Below are 20,354 nucleotides of genomic sequence, written 5' to 3'. Positions count from 1 at the left end.
TTGCAGAATCTTGATTTTAATCACCACCATGGACTCTTACCCCGGAAGACACTTGAGGGGCAAATGAGATAACATGTGCAAATTCTAAGATAAAAAATACTAGAAACGCAAGTACCATTGTTTGTTCAAATTTTGTTACAAGACTTAATCTGTGGTGGTTGCTGTTGTTCCTGGGGTGAAGAGGCGGGGTTGGAAAAGTGAGAAAGGGTGCTTTTTTTTGGGGGGGGGTGGATATTTGAGCCTCGGAGATGAAGAGTCTCTAGCGGCAGCTTCCACAATCTTGCTAAGTGAAGTTGTCAGCAGGTGGGTAGATTCGAGTGGAGCATCCTCCTGGGCACCCAAACCGCTCCCGCCTCTGCCGCCCTTCTCTGTCCAGAAGAGAGGTGGCGTGGTGCGGACTCGCGCTTCGGAGTTGGAGGGCGGCGCCTCGGACCCTGGTGGGGAGAGTGTCCGCGCCTAGCAAGGAGGGGCGGGAGGCGACAGTGGGAGGCGCCAGCGGAGGGAGTTCTGCTTGCTGAGCGTAAGCTCTAGGAACAGGAGAGAGGTGCCGGGCACAGGCAAAGCGCCCTCGGGGGCGGACACCTGGCGCCCACACCCCGCCATGGTGCGCTCAGCGAGCCAGCTGCCGCCGCAGGTGATCTTACTACTGCTGCTGTTGCTTCCCCTCGGAGCTGGTGAGTGTAGTCTGTGGGTAGGTGCAACTGGAACCCGCCACGGACGTAGGGACGGGCAGGTGGAGGTGAGCGTGTAGGCGGGACACAGTGGGTGCAGCTGCCTCCACGTCCCGTTCTTTCCGGAGAGTGGTTCCGGAGAGTGGGAAACTGGAGGAGGAAGACCAGAGGACCGGGAAGAATCTGGGTACCATGGCTAATACAGTATCTGAACTCATGTAGATTGAGTGCCAGCATTGACCTGGACACGCAAGTATCTCCTCGCTCCTGGTTCTCCCTCTTCAATTTTTTTTTTTTAATGTTTTTTAGTTGTAGATGGACACAATACCTATATTTTGTCTATTTCGTTTTTTTATGTGGTGCTGGGGAACCTAGTGCCTCTTCACTCTTTTGAGACACATCTACACAATTACAAAATAACCTTCAACCAGGCTACTATAAGACTTTTATCTCTAGGAAGCGAGAAGAATCTGATCATGGGCAGGACTGCCATTTCCTCTAAGCAGCCTTCAACTTCTCTCCACGCCCTTTAAGGTCGTAATCTGTCCAGAACTTGGTAACATCATTATTTGGTTGTGTACTGAGAATTTTAAACCTACCCAACCCCTTCATACCATATACTTACTTATTTTTGTACGGGAGATTGAACCCTGGGGGCTTACCCACTAAGTCACACCCCCAGCATCCCCCATACACACACACTTTAAGAAAAAAAAATTTTTTTTTTTTAATTTGAGACAGAGTCTAAGTTACTTAGAGCCTTGCTAAGTTGCTGAGGCTGGCTTCAAACTTGAGGTCCTCCTGCCTTAGCCACCAGAGTCTCTGGGATTACAGGCTTGGTCCACCACTCCAGTCTCATGTTTAAATTGGTGCAGAAGATGCCCCCTTGAGCTGGATGATCTTTCCCTCAAGCCACCTATCCCATGACTTCCTTTGTGGTTAAAAGATCCATCCATACCAGGTGTTTTGTGGGATATCTAGTCCACAGCCTGTTTTTAGGACTATGCCATTCCCTGAAGAAAAGCAGCCTAGGCTCCACCATCCCTGGAAAAACACCCATGCCCATACCCATGGGATAGGTACATGGACTGTCATTGTGGGGCTCCTACCAGACACATTACCCCATCACCTCCTTTCACACAGTGGTACTGTAGAAATACAATCTTGGTTGTGAGACAGATATGGAAGGAAGGAAGAAAAAGACTGGTTTGTCAAGACTGGTTCAATCAGTAAATCTGGGCAGCAAGGCATTACCAATTTGATTTGACTGCCAAGGAAATTTCACTAACCCTAATGTATGGTTTTGTGTCAGGATCAGGAAAAAATACTAAACACCTTCCTCATTAGCTAATTTAGTGAAACAGTATGGCTGGCAGATCCATATTCTACAGTATTTGATAGCAATGATTTCTGATTAAGTGGTCATGTTGAAAATCCTTAACAGTCATCCAGGAGATGCCCAAGAGCCCAGGCCAACCATTGGTTTTGACATTTAGGTAGAAAGTACCACTGCTTGGGCCCCAGCAGAGATCAGTATAAAGGAGACCACCAACCCTCAAGAAAGTAGCATCTTGTACTGAAAATCATTCTAAACTAGGAAGGACTAGGACTTCTTGGTTCTAACAAACTTGCTCTATCTCCTAATGCATGGTAACTTTTTTTTATTCATTCGTCCATAAAGTGGGTGCCCAAGCTATGGGCCTCATTGGAGAAAAACAGATGAAGATCTTGTGCCCTGAAGCATAGACGGATCTGCTTCATTTGCTACTACCCATTCTCTGATGAACTAAGAAGAAAAGGAATCAGGAGTTCAAGCTGCTAAGTGAGAAATAGACATGGCAATGGCAGCATAAATGAAGAGGTGGTGAAGGTGTGGTAAAGAATGTAGGAACTGTGACAAATTGAATAACATGACTTGCTGAAAGGGGGCAGTCATCATTCAACTCCATTTGTTATATTGTGAGCATGTAGGCCCAGAGTGTTTCCATATTTGAAGAGAAATTGGAAGTCCATTGTTTTATGTGAAAACTTCTGGTTTTTAAATGTTGACCACTAGTCACAACTTTAAGAAGACCAAAACCCTGTCTCAGATTAAAAAATAGCTGGGGGTTGAGCTACAGGCTGGTTCTTGCCTGTAATTCCAGCAGCTCAGAAGGTTAAGGCAGAAGGATTGCAGGTTCAAAGGCCGCCTCAGCAATTTCTCCTGGGTTCAATCCTCAGTACCCTTGAAAAATTAAGAAATTAGAGAGGTTTTCTTTTGAAAATGGTTATAACTCAATATTTAAGTTCAGTTGAATATTCACTTACTCCAGTGACAGCAGTGACTTGAACCTGCTATTTCTTTCAGTATTCACTTATTGAGTACATACCTGGACTAGCATCTTAAAGTTTTAGAATTTCTCAACCTGTTTAAATCCATGTCCCCCTTTTTGGTAAAGGTTTTAAAATTTCATACCTTTCTTAAATTTCAACTTCCAGTCCTTTTTATCTTTTTATTTTACTTTATTGTACCAGAGATTGAACCCAGGGACACTTAACCACAGAGCCACATTCACAGCCCTTTTTTTTTTTTTTGAGACAGCATCTCACAAGTTTCTTAGGGCCTCACTAAATTGCTGAATCAGGCTTTGAACTTGCAATCCTTCTGCCTCAGCCTCCCGAGCCACTGGAATTATGTGAGCCATGGTGCATGGCCCTTTTATTTTATTTTTTTTATTTTCAGATCACACTAAGTTGCCAAGGTTGGCCTGGAACTTGTGATCCACCTGCCTCAGCGTTCTGAATCTCTGGGATTACAAGTGTGTTCCACCGTGGCTGGCTAATATTTTTTGAAATTTCAAACTTTTTTTTTTCATTTTCCACATATTAAATTATCAAATGAGCTTTTTATATTCTCCCTCTCTCCCTGCTTGCCTCTCTCCTTTTCTTTTCCTCCCCCACTCCCAACCTGGGCTCAGGTGATCCTCCTGTTCCCACTCCTGTGTAGCTGGGACTACAGGCACACTGCATCAGGCTTAAATATGCTTTTTTTAAACTATGCATTCTCTTTAGAAATTCTGATATATCCCTAAAAGAAATCTATCATCTCTTCTTCATCCCTTCCTTTAAGAAACTCTAATTCAATCCAGTACTCCCCTCACCCCACCCCTTGCCCGCCGGGAACAAACCCATGGCCTCGTGCATGCTAGGCAAGCACTCTACAACTGAGCCTTGGTTCCCCCATTTTACAGTTGAAGAAACTAAGGTCCAGAAAATGAATTGTCATAGGCAGGGCTGGGACTAAAATGAGGAAAGTGAAAGAGATGTCGAAAAACTGATTAGTAAGGCATTGGTGGTGCATACCTATAATCTCAGTGGCTCAGGAGGCTGAGACAGGAGGATCACAGGTTTGAAGCTAGCCTCAGCAATTTAAAGAGGCTGTATGCAACCTAGTGAGACCCTGTCTCAAAATAAAAAGTAAAAAGGAACCAAGTCTTACAAAGGTCTTATAAATCAGGGTACATAGCCTGACATGGTGGCGCATACCTGTAATCCCAGCAACTCAGGAGGCTGAGGCAAGAGGATCACAAGTTCAGGACCAGCCTAAGCAACTTAGGGAGACCCTATCTCAAAAAAGAACCGTAAATATAGCTTAGTGCTAAAGTGCCCCTGGGTTCAATCCCCCCGGTTCAAAAAACAAAAACAAAAAACAAACCCTATATCATGTCAATCAGCAGTAGAATTGTGTTATGTTTACACAATGGCATGCTATGCAACAACGAAAATGAGCTATTTCCTACTATACTTGCCAACATAGGTAAATTTTACAATGCCAGGTGCAATGGCATAAACCTATAATCCCAGCTACTTGGGTGGCTGAGGCAGGAGGATCACAAGTTTGAGGCCAAATTGGCCAACTTAGACCCTGTCTCAAAATAAAATTAAAAAGATTTGGGGATATAGCTCAGAGATAAAATATTCCTGAGTTTAATCCCAGTACTGAAAGAAAAAAAACATATTACTAAACAAAATGTGTAAATGGATAACAAGAACATAAAAATATGCTCAATATCCTTAGTTATTAGGGAAATGTAAATAAAAACCACAATGAGATAGCACTTCATACCCACAAGGATGGCCATAATTAAAAAAAAAGGAAAATAACGAGTTATCAAGTAAGTATAGAGACTAAGATCTTCATATATTGCTAGTGGGAATGTAAAATGTTATGGCTGCTGTGGTAAACAGTCTGGCAGTTCCCCAGAAAGTTAAACAGAGAATTACTGTATGACCCAGCAGCTCTACTCCTAGGTATCTACCCAAACAAATTGAAAACAGGTGTTCAAACAATACTTGTATATGAATGATACAAGTTACATATAACCAAAGAAGCAGTCACAATAACCAAAGGATGGATACAAATGCCCATCAATTAATGAATGAACAAACAAAATGTGATATACCCATGCAATGGAATAGTCATCTATAAAAATGAATGAAGCATCGAAACAAACTACAGTATGGGTGGACCCTTAATATGCTAGGTGAGAGAAGTCAGATATAAAAGATCAAATATGTTAGCCAGGCAGTGATGTACACATCTGTAATCCCAGCATTTGGAAGGCTGAGGAGGGAGGATTGCAGTTTTGAGTCCAGCCTCAGCAATTTAGCAAACCCTGTCTCAAAATTAAAAGTTGGGGCTGGGGAGATAGCTCAGTTGGTAGAGTGCTTGCCTTGCAAGCACAAGGCCCTGGGTTCGATCCCCAGCACCACAAAAAAAAAAAAAAAAAAAAAAAAAAATTAAAAGTTGAAAGGGCTGGGGATATAGCTTCAGTGGTAAAGCACCCTGAGTTCAATATGCAGTACCCCCCCAAAAAAATAATCAAGCAAAATAATACTATTTAAATGAAGTATATAGGATAGGTAAATCCATAGAGACAGAAAGCAGATTAGTGGTTGCCAGAGGCTGCTGGAGGGAAGAGTGAATAAGGAGTGGTTGTTTAATGGATATGTGTTTCCTTTTGGGATGATGAAAACGTATTGGAATTAGAAGTGATAGTTCCAACAACATTGTGAATGTTCTAAATGCCATTTAATTGTGTACTTTAAGAAAGTTAATTCTGTGTGAATTTTACCTTAAAGAAAAGTTTTCTAATTAAAAAATTAATTAAAAAAAGATATTAAGATTGTATGAGAGAATGTGTTTGGAAGATGGAATTGATACCAGTAAGGAGGCCTGGCTAAAGAGACAGACATGGAAAAAAGTTAAAAAAAAAAAAAAAAAAAACAACAAGAAAGATCACCATACTTTTCCAAGACTCCAAGAACTTTTATACATGAATCAGTAGATGAATGATGGGCAAGTGATATAGTAAAACTGAACAGAACAGGCGGGTGCAAACCAACCCTAAATAAAAAAGTAGACGGATTCTACATATGTTGGGGAGTTACTAATGGGACTTGTATGATTGAATTTAGGATGCAAAGGAGGGTCTGCTGGACTTTGTTCTCTCCACATCATTCCTAAAGGCAATTTGTGCTATGCTAAGATTTTCTCAAGGTTTCATCAGAAATCTCCCCAGTCTTACCTCACAACTGGCTTAATACTCCCAACAGCTACTCTGACCTTATGTGACTCACTTGATCTCTCCACAGGAGACCCCCTTCCCACAGAGGGCCGGCTCAGGAACAGTTGTATCCAGGCCAGGAGGAAGTGCCAGGCTGATCCCACTTGCAAGGCTGCCTACCACCACCTGGGGTCTTGCACCTCTAGTCTGAGCACCCCATTGCCCTTAGAGGAGTCTTCTGTCCCTGCAGACTGCCTAGAGGCAGCACAGAAACTCAGGAATAGCTCTCTGATAGGCTGCACATGCTACCGACACATGAAGAATCAAGCTACCTGCCTGGACATCTATTGGACCATTCACCCTGCCCGCAGCATTGGTGAGAACCCCATCCTAGAGTGGACTAAGCTGAGAAGGATGACTTTTGGGATTTCATTCTGTTTTGTTTGCATTATGGGGTATTGAGCCCAGAGGCACTCTTCCACTGAGCTACATCCCCAGTCCTTTTTGAAACAGAATCTTACTAAGTTACCTGGGCTGTCCTTGAACTTGGGATTCTCCTTCCTCTCTTCCTGGGATTACAGATGTGCCCCACTTTGGGAGTTGTTTTGTAATTCTGCAGGATATGGGCCACATGGTAGATCCTGATGGGGCTGATGATGAACCTCTGCATTTGGCATCAGTAAGAGATGGAGGGAAAAATTGACAGTATCCCTTTGGGCCCTCATAACACTGCTCTCACTTTTTCCTGTTTCCTCTTTTCTTACCTGTAGCTTCCTCTTGACAGAGTTCTGAACCAGGCACAGATTCAATTTGGGGAGTCCTGGAACAGAAAGATATGGAGAGGAGTTGGGGAAAATGGTTTTAACTCCGAATACCATGTAAACAAGCTCTAAAGACCATGTAGTCCACAAGTTCAGAGACTGAGTGGTAGCGTCTCAGGCCAGCCTTTGCAGAAAGGATATGATTAACAGGACAGGAGATGGATGGTAAAAGAAAAGTCACAAAAAAAGTCAAAGAGAGGAACTATTTCTGACTCTTTCTATAGGCCTCTTTCTTTATTAATCAGCTTTTACTGAACTACATTGTGAACAAAATAGAGATTTGCAAAACAAAGGTTTAATTCTTGCTCATGTTCTGAGCTGTGTTCATGTCCGTCATTTTGTGATCCAGGCTAAAGATACAGCCTTTATGAGGGATGTTCCCTTCTCAAGGCTGAAGGAAATGAGCATTGGTAAACCATACATTGTTTTCAAAGGCCAGGCATGGTGGCACATCTGTAATCCCAGCTACTTAGGAAGCTAAGGCATGAAGATCACAAGTTTGAGGCTTTCCTTGGCAACTTAGTGAGACCCTGTCTCAAAATAAATGTTAAAAGGGTTGGGATTGTAGCTCAGTGATAGAGTACCCTGTGTTCAATCCCCAGTACCAAAAAAAAAAATTAAAAAGTAATAAATAAATCACATGACAATAAGTGAAGATATTTAATCTTATAGAGAAGGCAAAGAATAATTGGAAACAGTAATACAATTTACCAGTTTACACCTTGATAAAAATATTAATTTCCCTCCCTTCCACAAGTAAAATATACTCACATACTTTTCCAAAGAAGATGCCCTAAAAGTTCTATCTAAACCCAACATCAAGCTCCGAGTCTAGGATCTTAGGATCTCATGATAGTTTCTATATCTGGGTTTGTTTGTTTGTTTTTAGAGATAGGGTCTCGATAAGTTGCTGAGACAGGCCTCAAACTTATGATCCTCCTGCCTCATCCTCTAGAGTTGCCGGGATTACAAGCATGTGTCACCATGCCTAGCCCTAGTTTATCTTCATCATAGAAACCTGTGAACTAAAAAGACAGGTCATTTGCCTCCCATACATACTCAATGTACAATAATAGAACAGGATCAGGATAACAACAAACACTCTCAGAATGGGAAGGAATGAGAGGCAAACAGCAGACACTGATTCAGAAAATTCTGAAATTTTGCAGGGCAGATTTTGCAAGGGCCCTCTTTGCTAGGGATCAAACCCAGGGTCTCACATATGCCAGGCTAGCACTTCTCCACTTACCACAGCCCCAACCCAGGATTGTTGTATAAGAAGCCACGACCATGTCCCCACCCTTTTTTTTTTTTTTTTTGTCTCTGTGGGAGTAGCTGCCCTATCCATTGTTCTCCAGGGTTCTTGGCTAAACCCTCTGGGAGGTCCTGGATTTTCCATTATTCTCTTTACCACCTTTGAAAAGGGCATTGGAGACTACAACCTCTGGGACTGGAGAAGCATTCTCAGCCTGCTTTCTGCCTGAGGAATGTTGGGACATTTTAAGTCTCAAATAATCACAGTCTCTTTTAATCCAGGCTGTTAGCTGTTAGCAGTATAAGTCTCTCAAAAAGTAATTGCTTTTTATGTTTTGATACCTTCATTTCATGTGCTAGTAGCCTTTCCCATAATTCAAGACATGTATCTCTTTCTAGACCTAATTAGAAGTTTCTTATCCCTATCAGACCTCTATGGGAATCATTACTTTAGTTTTCTTTGCCTGAGTACATTTGTCCAACTGGCAGGATTTATTTGGTACCTACCTTAATCAATTGAGAAATCTCCACAAACTGCAGGATAGCCACATACTTGATTTGGTCTTTTCCCCAAGGCTGAATGTAATCAACTTTATCACTCAAAGCATTTTTCAATTTTATCTTTTACCATTTGAATATGAGATACAGTGCTGTAGCTCTTAATTTTTCACGTCTTGTAATTTCCAAATTTTTTTGTCCATTTCCTCCCTGCTTATAAACCGCCCAATATTTTTTTTTTTATTTTTATTTTTGCCAAGACAGTTTCTCAAAGCCAGCCTTAGCAACAATGAGGCACTAAACAACTCGGTGAGACCCTATCTCTAAATAAAATACAAAAAAGGGCTGGGGATGTGGCTCAGTGGTTTAGTGCCCAGGAGTTCAATTCCTAGTACCAAAAAAAAAAAAAAAGACAGTTTCTCACTACATCCAGGCTGGTCTGGAACTCCTGGACTCAAGTAATCCTCCTGCCTCAGTCTCTCCAGTAGCTGGGACTGCAGGTACCACCATGCCCCATCTACTGAACTGGCCAATTCTTTTCTGAGCGTCTGTTTTTCTTGTAATAACTTGCCAAATGCAGCCAGTAGCAATCAAGACACACCAGTAACCTGCTTCTCAGCTTCTTCCCCTTAAAGCAAAAGCTCATTCAGCATAAAATCATTTTCCTTCCAAGTTATTGGGAGGCAACAAAGCATTTGGACTTTTCCATCCTCCAGAAAACTACTTCTCTATCCACTGCCCAGTCCCAAAGAAATGCCACATACTTGGGGGTTTGTTGTTTGTTTGTTTTGTTCCTGAAGCGATCTACCTCTAGTACAAATTGCATTTTTTCTTCCCCTTCCCCCAATTGTTTTTGTTTGTTTGTTTGTTTGTTTTTTATTTTTGTTTTTGTGATACTGGGGATCAAAACCAGGACCTCAAGGATACTAGGCAAGGGGCTGTGGATATAGCTCAGTTGGTAGAGTGCTTGCCTCCCAAGCACAAGGCCCTAGATTCAGTCCGCAGCACCACCAAAATAAAGGGGGGGGGGGGCGCGGATACTAGGCAAACATTCTACCACTGAGCAACACCTCCCAACCCCTTAATTGCATTGTTTTTGTGTGTGGGAGGGTTACTGGGGATTGAACCCCAGGGGTACTTTGCCACTGAGCTACATCTCAGCACTTTTTTTATTATTTTGAGCAGGGCCTCACTCAGTTACTTAGGGCCTCACTGAGTTAGTGAGGCTAACCTCAAATTTGTGATCCTCTTCCCTCAGTCTCCCAAATTGCTAGGGTTAGAGGGGTGTACCACTATACCCAGCCTCCAGTTGCTTTTTTTTCTTTTTTTCTATTTTTTGGTACTGGAGATTGAACCCAGGGACACTTTACCACTAAGCTATCTCCAACCCTTTTTACTTTTTATTTTTGACAGTTTTGCTAAATTGCAGAGATTGGCCTGGAACTTGGAATCCTCCTACCTCAGCCTCCCAAACTGCTGGGATTACAGGTGTGTGCCACCACACCCTGCTCCTTGATTGCATTTTTAATAAGAATTTGCTAGGTTAAGCTTAAGTTCCAACCAGCCCACCCTCACATGTCTGTCTTTTAACAATAAAAACTTATTTCTTGCTTATTTTATATATGTGCTGCAGACTTCCAAGTGATGGCTTTGTCTCTGTTCTATTTGTTGTCTTCATTCAAAGATTCAGGCTGGTAGAGGTAAAAAAGAACAATATAACGGTGGTTCTTCTTCTTCTTTTTTTTTTTTTTTTTTATGGTATTGGGGACTAAACCCACATATGCTTAACCCCTGAGTCACATTCCCCAACCCTTTTTATTTTTTATTTTGAGACAGGATCTCAACTAAGTTACTTAGGGCTTCACTAAATTGCTGAGTCTGACCTTGAACTTGCAATCCTTCTTCCTCAATCTCCCAAGTTGCTCTACCACACCTGGCAATGTGATGGTTCTTAAAACTTCTGCTCAGACTAGGCACAGTGGCACACACCTGTAATCTCAGTGGCTTGGGAGGCTGAGGCAGGAAGATTCTGAGTTCAAAGCAGCAACTTAGTGAGACCTGTCTCAAAGTAAAATAGAGACCCTGGGGTTGTGACTCAGTGGTAGGTCACTTGCCTAGAATGTGTGAAGCACTAAGTTTGATCCTCAGCACCACATATAAATAAATAAGTTAAAGGTTCATCAGCAACTAAAAAAAATATTTAAAAAAAATAGAAAAAGTTCTGGAGATGTGGCTCAGTGGTTAAGGACTCCTCAGTTAAACCTCCATAGCAAAAAAAAAAAAAAAAAGCTTCTGCACTTCAACTCACAGACCACAGGCCATAGCAAATCACATGGCCAAGCCTGACATTGAAGGACAGGTGAAGTATGTGCCTCTACAAGAGCTGTGAAAATCACATGGCAACAGATAGGGAGGTATAATCCTCCCAAAGTGTGGGGAACAAATAATTTGAACAATAATACAATTTTACCACACCACTTGTTCTCTGTTTTCTACTCCTCATCCTGCTTACTTCTCTTTTTGAACTTCCCCAGAGATGACTTTCAGGATCCTCTTGCTTCTCTGCTTTCTTTCCTCTTGAGAGCTCTGAGGTCTTCCTATCTATCTAGCCCATCCTCTCTTTTTTGCCTGATAATGTCCATATTCCTGCCCACCTGAAAATGCATTTACGAAGACTTATTGGATGACATTCCTGAAAGCTTATCTTCCTCATCTCTGTCTTCCAATAAGATTTATTAACCAATATTTATTGAGCCCCTCCCAAGCATAAGAGCAATACACTGATTTGATAAAACTTAGTAAGTCCCCTTAAGGAGTCTGCAACCCCTTGGGGGTGTCTGAGAAAAGTGCATCTGCTTTGAGAACATTTTCCCTTTTCTTTCTCTGTTTTTCTCAATTAATGCCTGGCCTCAACTTTCATTTCTCCAGAATGCTATAGATTTCTATAGGCAAGCATTCAGACCTGGAACACAGTCCTCATTGTCGCTTCCATAATAGCAAGAGAAAACAAGATAGTTCCCTTGCCTCATTCCAAACCCACAGGCAATATGTCTGATAGCTAGGGATGGAGACTGAAAGTGTCCACTTGGGGTCCTTGGGGTCCCAAACAAAGAATTGAGTAAGACACACAAGTAGCTGGGCATGGGCCCAGGGAAGGGCGGGGGTTGTAACTCAGTGGTAGAGTGCTTGCCTTGTATATATGAGGTACTGGGTTCATTCCTCAGCACCACATAAAGATAAATAAATTAAATAAAGGTATTGTGTCTACAACTAAAAATAAAAAAAAAAAAAAGAACTGGTGTGTGACACACAGCTGTAATCCCATTGGCTTTGGAGGCTGAAGCAGGAGGATCAAAAGTTCAAAGCCAGCTTCAGCAACTTAGCAAGGCCCTAAGCAACTCAGTGAGACCCTGTCTCTAAATAAAATAGAAAACAGGGCTGGGAATGTGGCTCAGTGGTTAAGTGCCTCTGAGTCCCTGGTACAAAAAAAAAAAAAAAAAAAAAAAAGACAGAAATAACAAAGAAAAGTACAGATTTATTGAAGGTGAAGGTAGCACTCTATAAGGTAGAGAAGAGTGGGCTGAGCAAGAGAGGCTTAAGGCCCCAATGTCTAGAAATGAAATGCTGAGCTCTGAGTCATTCTCTTCCCTCTACAGACCAAATTGAAGACCTTATCCCATTTGTTTCCAATGATTACCTTATGATACCTGATTAGAATATTCTCTAATCCCCCCCAATTAGTTACTTTAGAAAACCTAAATAGAATACTGCCCACTTTACCCCCCATTGGTCCTTTTAATATATCGAACCTGTGGCAGGAGTTGTCATGGTGATAAGTCCCCAGTGGCAGGAGTTGTCATGGTAATGGGACTTACTGTAAACAGGAACATGACTTGTCTCCCTGTCTTGTCCAGTGGCATCTTTCTTATACCCGGTCTTCACCATCTTGATGTCCCTGAACTCCTACCTAACAGGATCAGTCCAGATTTCATATCTCCACTCCCCTTCTTGTTAGCTTATGTGAGCCTAAACAAGTAACAAATAACCTCTCTCATCCTCAGTTTCTTTCTACCTACCCAAAGGCTTCTATTCTTATCAGTTTATTTGTTGGACCCACTATATCTTTATGGCTCTGCATTTTTCTTATCTTTGCATACCTTGCAGCTCGTTATAGGTTGTGCCTTTTCCTTTGCTGCATAGAGCTTTGAGATCTGACCTAGCAGCTTCAGCCCCTACTGCTCCCACCTCTCCCAGGCCCTCAGCATTCTGGTACCCCCTACTTTGTCTTTAGGTGACTATGAGCTGGATATCTCCCCCTATGAAGACCCAGTGACTAGAAAACCCTGGAAAATGAATCTCAGCAAGCTGGACATGCTCAAACCAGGTTTGAAGGGCAAGCCTAGGGTAGGGAATAGGAAACTGGGAAGTGGGAGGCTGGACTGGGCCAGGCTGAGGGAAGGGTAGCTGGGGGAAGCACAAACTTAGGGGCTTACAGAATAAGTATCTAAGCCTGCCAGGTGATTGAATAAACGTCGTGTCAGAAAAATCTGAGCTACGTTGCATGGTCTGCTCTCACAGGAGTCATCAAAAAATAACATTTATTAGGGAGGCATTCAAAGAGAGCCTATTAGGTCCTTCTGATCCCTACAAAGAGGAAGGTGGGAGTGGCAGTAGTCACAGAAAGAAAAGTACAGAAATGGAATATTTACCCACAGCAAGGAAAGTAGCTTTTTTGTCCATAAAAACTAGAAAATTATTTTCAACCATTCTAATGGGATGGGTGAAGTGTTGGGCAGAGAAAATGAGATTGTGACTCCCCAAAGGGGTGACTTAGGGTGGAGAACTATCAGCCTGGCAAGGACTATAATGCATGTTCTTTTTTTTTTGTTTGTTTGTTTTTGTGGTACTGGGGATCGAACCCACTCTACTGACTGAGTTATCTCCCCAGCCCTAATTCATGTTTTTTACAGGAGCATAAAACTGAGAGTTAATTGAAAAAGAACACACATATATGAATTATTTTTTGAAAAGAAGCAAGCTTTGTTGTATGGTCAGTTCTGTATGTTAAAATTAGAATTTTGAAGTGAGCTTTGTTGTATAGCTAGTTCTATGTGTTAGAATTAGAATTTTGAGGAAAAACTACAGAGACATACACGACAAACTCTTAGTTACAAGGAATCAGTGAATAACCTGTTCAAGTTATTCAGTTGTACTGGGGCTGAAATATTCTGTTAACAGAAAAACCACCAGGTGACTAGTGGTGGAACTTAGAAGTAAGGCACATGCTTAGCATGCATGAGGCCCTGTGTTCCCTGGGTTTGATTTCCAACAACTACACTGAGACCTGCAAAAAAGAAAAGAAAGAAAAACATCACCATACTTTTCCAAGACTCAGAGTATGGAGAACTTTTATGCATGTATCAGTAGATGAATGATGGGCAGGTGATAGTGAAACTGAACAGAACAAGCAGGTGCAAATCAAACCTAAATAGAATTTGGTTGCATCTGTTTCTAACAGTTCAAAAAGTGTTGTGGAATGTTACAAGTCCTCTAGGTTATGATTTCCACCATCAGATCTCACTGCACAGTATTGAAGTAAGGATTTTGGTTATTTGAACTTTCAGGATGCTTGATTTTAGATAAATGGATGTTAGATATATATAGGTGGTGATGATGATGATGATTTTACCTAGTCAAGATGAGGAATAGAAGGGAAAGGCTTCACAGTACCAGATACAGTTTGTGGGTGGGAGAGAGAGCCTTGGATTAGGAGTTGCTTTATTCAGGACAGTCCTCCCTCTTCTCCTACCTCCATTCCTTGTCAAATCAGGGGTTTGCTGGGGTTCCTTAGGGATACTGAACTACATGTATGCAGAGAGGATGTCATCTAGTGATTTAGGGCCCCTCTTCCCCACAGACTCCGACCTCTGCCTCAAGTTCGCTATGCTGTGTACCCTTAATGACAAGTGTGACCGGCTACGCAAGGGTTACGGGGAGGCCTGCTCAGGACATCGCTGCCAGCGCCAAGTCTGCCTAGGACAGCTGCGTTCCTTCTTTGAGAAGGCTGCTGAGCCTCATGCACAGGGCCTGCTGCTGTGCCCCTGCTTGCCCACCGACCGAGGCTGTGGAGAGCGTAGGCGCAACACTATTGCTCCCAGCTGCGCACTGCCACCTGAGGTCCCCAACTGTCTGGAATTGCAGCGCCTTTGTCTTCCGGATCCACTGTGCAGGTAGGTGCAGGGGCATGGACAGCAGGGTGGGCGTGGGTGTGGCATGTGCCACTCCTTCTGGCCACCTTCTTGCACTGGTTGGGTCTAACTCTGGTTGGGTCTAACTGCCCTAGGGAACAGTGGACTCACTGGCTGCTTCGCCTTATTTTGTGAAACTCATATTAAAAGGATTATAGCTTTTGTCCCGGTGTGGTGACTGCACCTGTAGTCCCAGCTCTCAGAAGACTGAGGAGGGAAGATTCCTTGAGTCAGAGTTCCAGATTAGCCTGGGAAACATAACAAGACCTTCTTTGTATAATAACTTCAGAAAATATAAACATGTATAAAAAAATACTAAAATTCCCTCACCTAAAGATAATCTACCATAATTTGGTGAGCATTTCCTTCTAGTCATTTTTCTGTTTGGGATGTAAAGGTAGACATTCTGGGGATACATTTTTGTCTTGCTTTTTTTTTTTTTTTTTTTTTTTTTAAGTAGTGATAGGATAGGTCTGATGGATCAGGTCAGAGGATGTGAGGGGTTTTTTGTTTTGTTTTGTTTTTAATTGTTAATTAAAATTGAACCCAGGGGTGCTTAACCACTGAACCACACCCCAGCCCTTTTTATTTTTTATGTTGATACAAGGTCTCTGTGAGTTGTAGAGGCTGCCCTTGAACTTGTAATCCTCCCGCCGCAGCTTCCTGAGTCCCTTGGATTACAGACATGCACCACCAAGCCCAGCTGGATGTGAATTTAAGTCTTATGTGATCTTGAACACATAACTTAGAGTGCCATCACTTTTGGTTCTCTATAAAAACTATAATAATAAGACAGACCTCTAGTCATGGTTAAATTACCTGTGTAGAGTGCTTAGCCTACTGGGGCAGAGTTAAGTCCTCAATAAATGGTAGTGCTTATTTTGTCATTTGTTGTCATTTAAGAACTCCAGGTATGCAGATAGGTAGATTTGTATTTCATTGCTGAGGTTTGAACCCAGAGTCTCGCAAATGTTAGGCACTGAGTTCTATATAACCCCACCCCTGAAAATTTGAAATTCTGATCTGGTTTTTCTATCTTCTCAATACAAAACAGCAAATTGAACTTATCATCTAGTCCAGTGACATTTGTTGACAATGAATGTCACACCAACCATGATATACAATTTGGATCTACTTTTCTGTGACGCTGGGCAAGTTACTTCACCTCTTTAATTGCCACTTTCCTTATCTGCAAAATATCACATAGTCAGGGCTCTCTATAATCAGACTACTAGCATTTACTGAATACTTCCTATGGGCCAGATATTGGTTTAAGTACTTAACATGAATTAATTCATATAAACCTCATAAGAACCCTAAAAGACAGATGCTTTTGTTTTAATCATCCTCAGTTTACAAATGAAGAAATCACAGCAAAGAATGGTGAAATAACCACTCATAGGTACACATGGAACACAGCTAGTAGGTTAGGTTTTTTAAGTTTGGGGTAAACAGGTCTGACTAGAGTCTGTGCTTTTAGCTCTTCTGCTCTACTGCCTATTACTATACTAGTAACTAATACTATTATATAATAGGTACTGGGTTAAATGACTAAGATATTGTCTCTATCTTTAAGGAATTTATAGTTGAGTGGAGGTGACAGAGAAGTAAATCATTGACCTAACACATAAATGTATTGAAAAATGCAGAAAAACATATACAAAGAAAAACACCCATAATTATATCACCCATACCTATTGCAGGATGAATGTTAATAACATTTAGCTGGGTATGGTGGTGCCCACCTGTAATCCCAGCTACTTAGGAAGTTGAGACAGGAGGATCACAAGTTTGAGACTAACCTGGGCAACTTATCAAGACCCTGACTCAATATAAAATTTAAAAATTTTAAATTTTATTTAAAAATTTCAGTATACTTCAGTGCCTAAAATGTGTGAGTCCCTGGGTTTAATCCCCAGAACCACAAATGATAGTGATAATAATAACATCTAACATTTATTTATTTATTTATTTATTTATTTATTTGGCAGTACTAGGGATTGAACCCAGGGCTACTCTGCTACTGAGCTACATTCTCAGCCCTTTTTATTTTTTATTTACAGATAGGGTATCGCTAAATTGCCAAGACTGGCCTTGAACTTGTAATCCTCCTGCCTCAACCTCCTGAGCCACTGGGATTATGGGCATGTGCCACCATGCCCAGCTCAGCTCTAACATTTATTAAACAATATGTGTCAGGCACAATGCTGGATGTGATACATGCATTCTTTTATTTCATTCTCATGGAAATCTGCCAGGTTGTGCTTTTATCCTATTTTACAGTCAAGGAAACTGAGGTGAAAGAAGGTGGCCAAGACTCATAATTAGAGATTATGGAACCTAAATTCAGAGTGATGTGCTGAGGACTCTGGGGTAAAAGTGACAGGGGCAGGCTTCACTGGAGAGGAGGCCCTGGACCAAGCACTGAAGGCAGAGGAGGAATTGGGGTGACAATGAGCTTGCCAGGCTAAAGAGCAGCAAGGGTAAAGGCTGTAGGTCAGATCCTCACTGGGGAACTCTTGAAATTTCCCTTCTTGAATGAGGCATAATGGCTTATGCCTCCAATTCCAGCTACTTGGGAGGCTGAAGCAGGAGGATCTTAAGTCCTAAAAATTGTGATTTTGAGGCCCTGTCTCAAAATTAAGATAGATAAATTAAAAGGACTGGGGGTGTAGCTCAGTTGTAGAGCACCCCAAGGTTCAGCCTTCAGAACTGCGAAATAAGAAATTTCCTTTCTTCCAGATCACGCCTGACAGATTTCCAGATCCACTGCCATCCTATGGACATCCTGGGGACTTGTGCAACAGAGCAGTCCAGATGTCTGCGAGCATACCTGGGACTGATTGGTGAGGCTGGGGCATATATAGAGAACCCACAGGATGGGCTCACCCTGAAGGTGAGAATACTCTGGAGACCTAGATGGTGTGGTCCTGAAATGGGTGGGAGAGGGTGGGAGCTGAAGTAGAGTTAGCCTGGGCCCTGACAACTGTTTCCCTTCTTCATCCCACAGGAACTACCATGACCCCCAACTTCATCAGCAGCAGCAACACTAGTGTTGCCTTAAGCTGCACCTGCCGAGGCAGTGGCAACCTCCAGGAGGAGTGTGAACGACTGGAGAGGTCCTTCTCCCATAACCCCTGCCTCAGTGAGTGTAGTCTTCTTGCTCCCAGCCCCTGGGTTGCGTCAGCTAAAGCCAGGGTAATGGGAGGGGGTCAAATCTGTGACCCAGACGGGTTTCATCCATCTCCTCGGAGCAGCCCAGTTCTGTGTTTTGACTTCCCCCAAAGCTGGGCCTTTCTTCCTTCTCCCACTCCCTGAGTGACTCCCCCACACTGCCTGTTCAACCTGCCTGGGCCCTGGGATACCTCCAGCTTGAAGAACAAGCAAGCAGAATGAGACAGTACTCCATTCCCATTCCTATCCACCAGTTCCCCTATATCCCAGGGTCCCCATGCCATTCCCTTTCCTGCCTTGGGAGTCTAGGAAATCTGCTTCCATCATGTGCTTTCCAATCTTCCTTTTCTCCTCTGTTCAGTGGAGGCCATTGCAGCTAAGATGCATTATCACAGCCAGCTCTTCTCCCAGGACTGGGAAAACCCCACCTCTTCTATAATAGAGCACCAGGTAAGGCCTCTTCTGCTGCACCCCTCAAACTTTACTGACCAGCTAGGGAAAACTCAAACCAAGCAAAGGGAAGGGAGCACCATGATACAGACCTCTAACAGACACCTCAGGGGCAGGGGGCAGTCTTGACTGAGGCTGAAGTAGTGAGGATGGGCAAAGATAACCCTCTGAATGAACTCTGTTCCATTTCTTCACAGAATAATCCTGCTCTGAGGTCACAGCCCTGGGTGCCCTTTCTTTTCTCCTGCACATGTACCTTGATTCTACTTTGGAGCCTCTGGTAGCTGAACTTTCCCAGAGGCCTTCTTCCCTGCCACCACACCCAGCCTGATTGCAACCTTTGAAGGGTGAGAAAAGAACAGCATCCAAAAGGAGGTGTAGTGTACAATATGGCAACTCCAACCCAACCTGGGACATGCAGTTGGCTCCAGATGAGGCCACAATGGATGCTACGGGCTATGATCTCCAGATCCTAATTAGCTAATTCTTATTCCCTCCTGACCCTCACTTCTGACTCAGGCTGCCCTCCTTAGGATTTGGTGGCCACTGTGTAGCCATATCTTCTGGTGGTGACTAGCTCCACCAGGCTGTCTCCTCCCTTCCTCCCATCCACCATGATCACCCAGAATCTAACAAATCAGTCATTCCCCATTGCATTCTTCAGGTAGGCAGGGTTGGAAGTTCTGAGGCAGCCTAGAAAGACATTCTGTTTGTGAAGAAGCCTGGAGCAATACTCCTGACCTCTTATTCCCTCCTTTGAACAGAGGATGGGAACCTTCTGCTTGCCCTGCTCTGCCCTGGAATCCTGGAGAACATTTGGGAAATGGGAGCTGAAACCTTTGGGCCTTGCTTTATTCCTACTGCTGTTCTAAAGTCCCTGGCCTCTTACATTATGATTAAACATTTTGACCTAAGACTTTGCTCTTTTTCCATTTTATCAAATTGTGAATTTATACAATATTTGAGGTGTTATAGACACAAGGATACAGGCCAGGTGGTAAAGAGACACAGCAGCCCTATGAACTACTGCTATATGACTTCAGCTAAGTCTCTCAACCTCTGTTCTTGACATGGAATTGGAATTTAAAATAGCTTAAAGGAGTCTATAGACCTCATATCCATCCCCATTTTAGCCATTTCTGGGATACTGCCTGTAATTTGCCATAGCACCTGAGATGGAGACTTTTACTCAACACAGCATTTATTAAGTACCTGCTTATGTCATGATTCTGCTCCAGATTATAATGGGAGGCCAGAAGAAAATGGAGACTAGCCCTTAATCTCAGGAAATTTGTAATCCTGTTGGAGTAAGGAAACACCCACCCATGCAAAGCAATTGGAAGAATTTATTTGTAGTATTGTGGGACTGGGTGCGGTGGTAAATGTAATCCCAGCTACTTGGGAGGCTGAGCCTGAAGGATCATGAGTTCATGAAGGCTGAGTTCAATGTAGCAAGACCCTATCTCAAAAGACTTTTTACCAGGGGCATTTAACCACTAAGTCACATCCCCATTCCTTTTAAAATTTTTAAATTTTGAGACAGGATCTTGCTCAGTCTCAACTTTCAAAGGATCTTAAAAAAATGGTTTTTTTTTTTTGTAGTTGTAGCGGGAGAGAATTTCTTTATTTTTATGTGGTGCTTAGGTTCAAACCCAGTGCCTCACATGTGCTAGGTAAGTACCATGCCACTGA

At 42.7% G+C, this 20,354-nt stretch overlaps 1 protein-coding gene across 3 annotated transcripts; it reads left to right on the top strand.

The window, feature by feature from the left end:
- Nucleotides 1-462: 462 nt before the first annotated feature.
- On the top strand, nt 463-19,576 carry Gfra3 (GDNF family receptor alpha 3). 3 transcript variants are annotated; one of them, XR_007109160.1, is made up of 10 exons: nt 463-674; nt 6,306-6,593; nt 10,204-10,278; nt 13,082-13,174; nt 14,708-15,020; nt 17,781-17,884; nt 18,049-18,183; nt 18,574-18,662; nt 18,860-19,009; nt 19,427-19,576. XR_007109160.1 is itself a non-coding variant. In XM_047556425.1 (9 exons), exons 1-9 carry the CDS (start codon nt 602-604, stop codon nt 18,944-18,946), a joined length of 1,257 nt encoding a protein of 418 aa, XP_047412381.1. In that variant the 5' UTR covers nt 464-601; the 3' UTR covers nt 18,947-19,576. The 3 variants fall into 3 exon arrangements, 2 of the variants coding, with proteins under 2 accessions (XP_047412381.1, XP_047412382.1); XM_047556425.1 differs by having other exon boundaries at nt 464-674; nt 18,860-19,576; XM_047556426.1 differs by lacking the exon at nt 10,204-10,278 and having other exon boundaries at nt 465-674; nt 18,860-19,576.
- The last annotated feature ends 778 nt before the right edge of the window (nt 19,577-20,354 follow it).

The sequence above is a fragment of the Sciurus carolinensis genome, chromosome 6, assembly GCF_902686445.1.
Source record: "Sciurus carolinensis chromosome 6, mSciCar1.2, whole genome shotgun sequence".
NCBI classification, from domain to species: Eukaryota; Metazoa; Chordata; class Mammalia; order Rodentia; family Sciuridae; genus Sciurus; species Sciurus carolinensis.
Note: the sequence above shows the minus strand (reverse complement) of the source record. Positions and strands in the feature narration are given on the sequence as shown.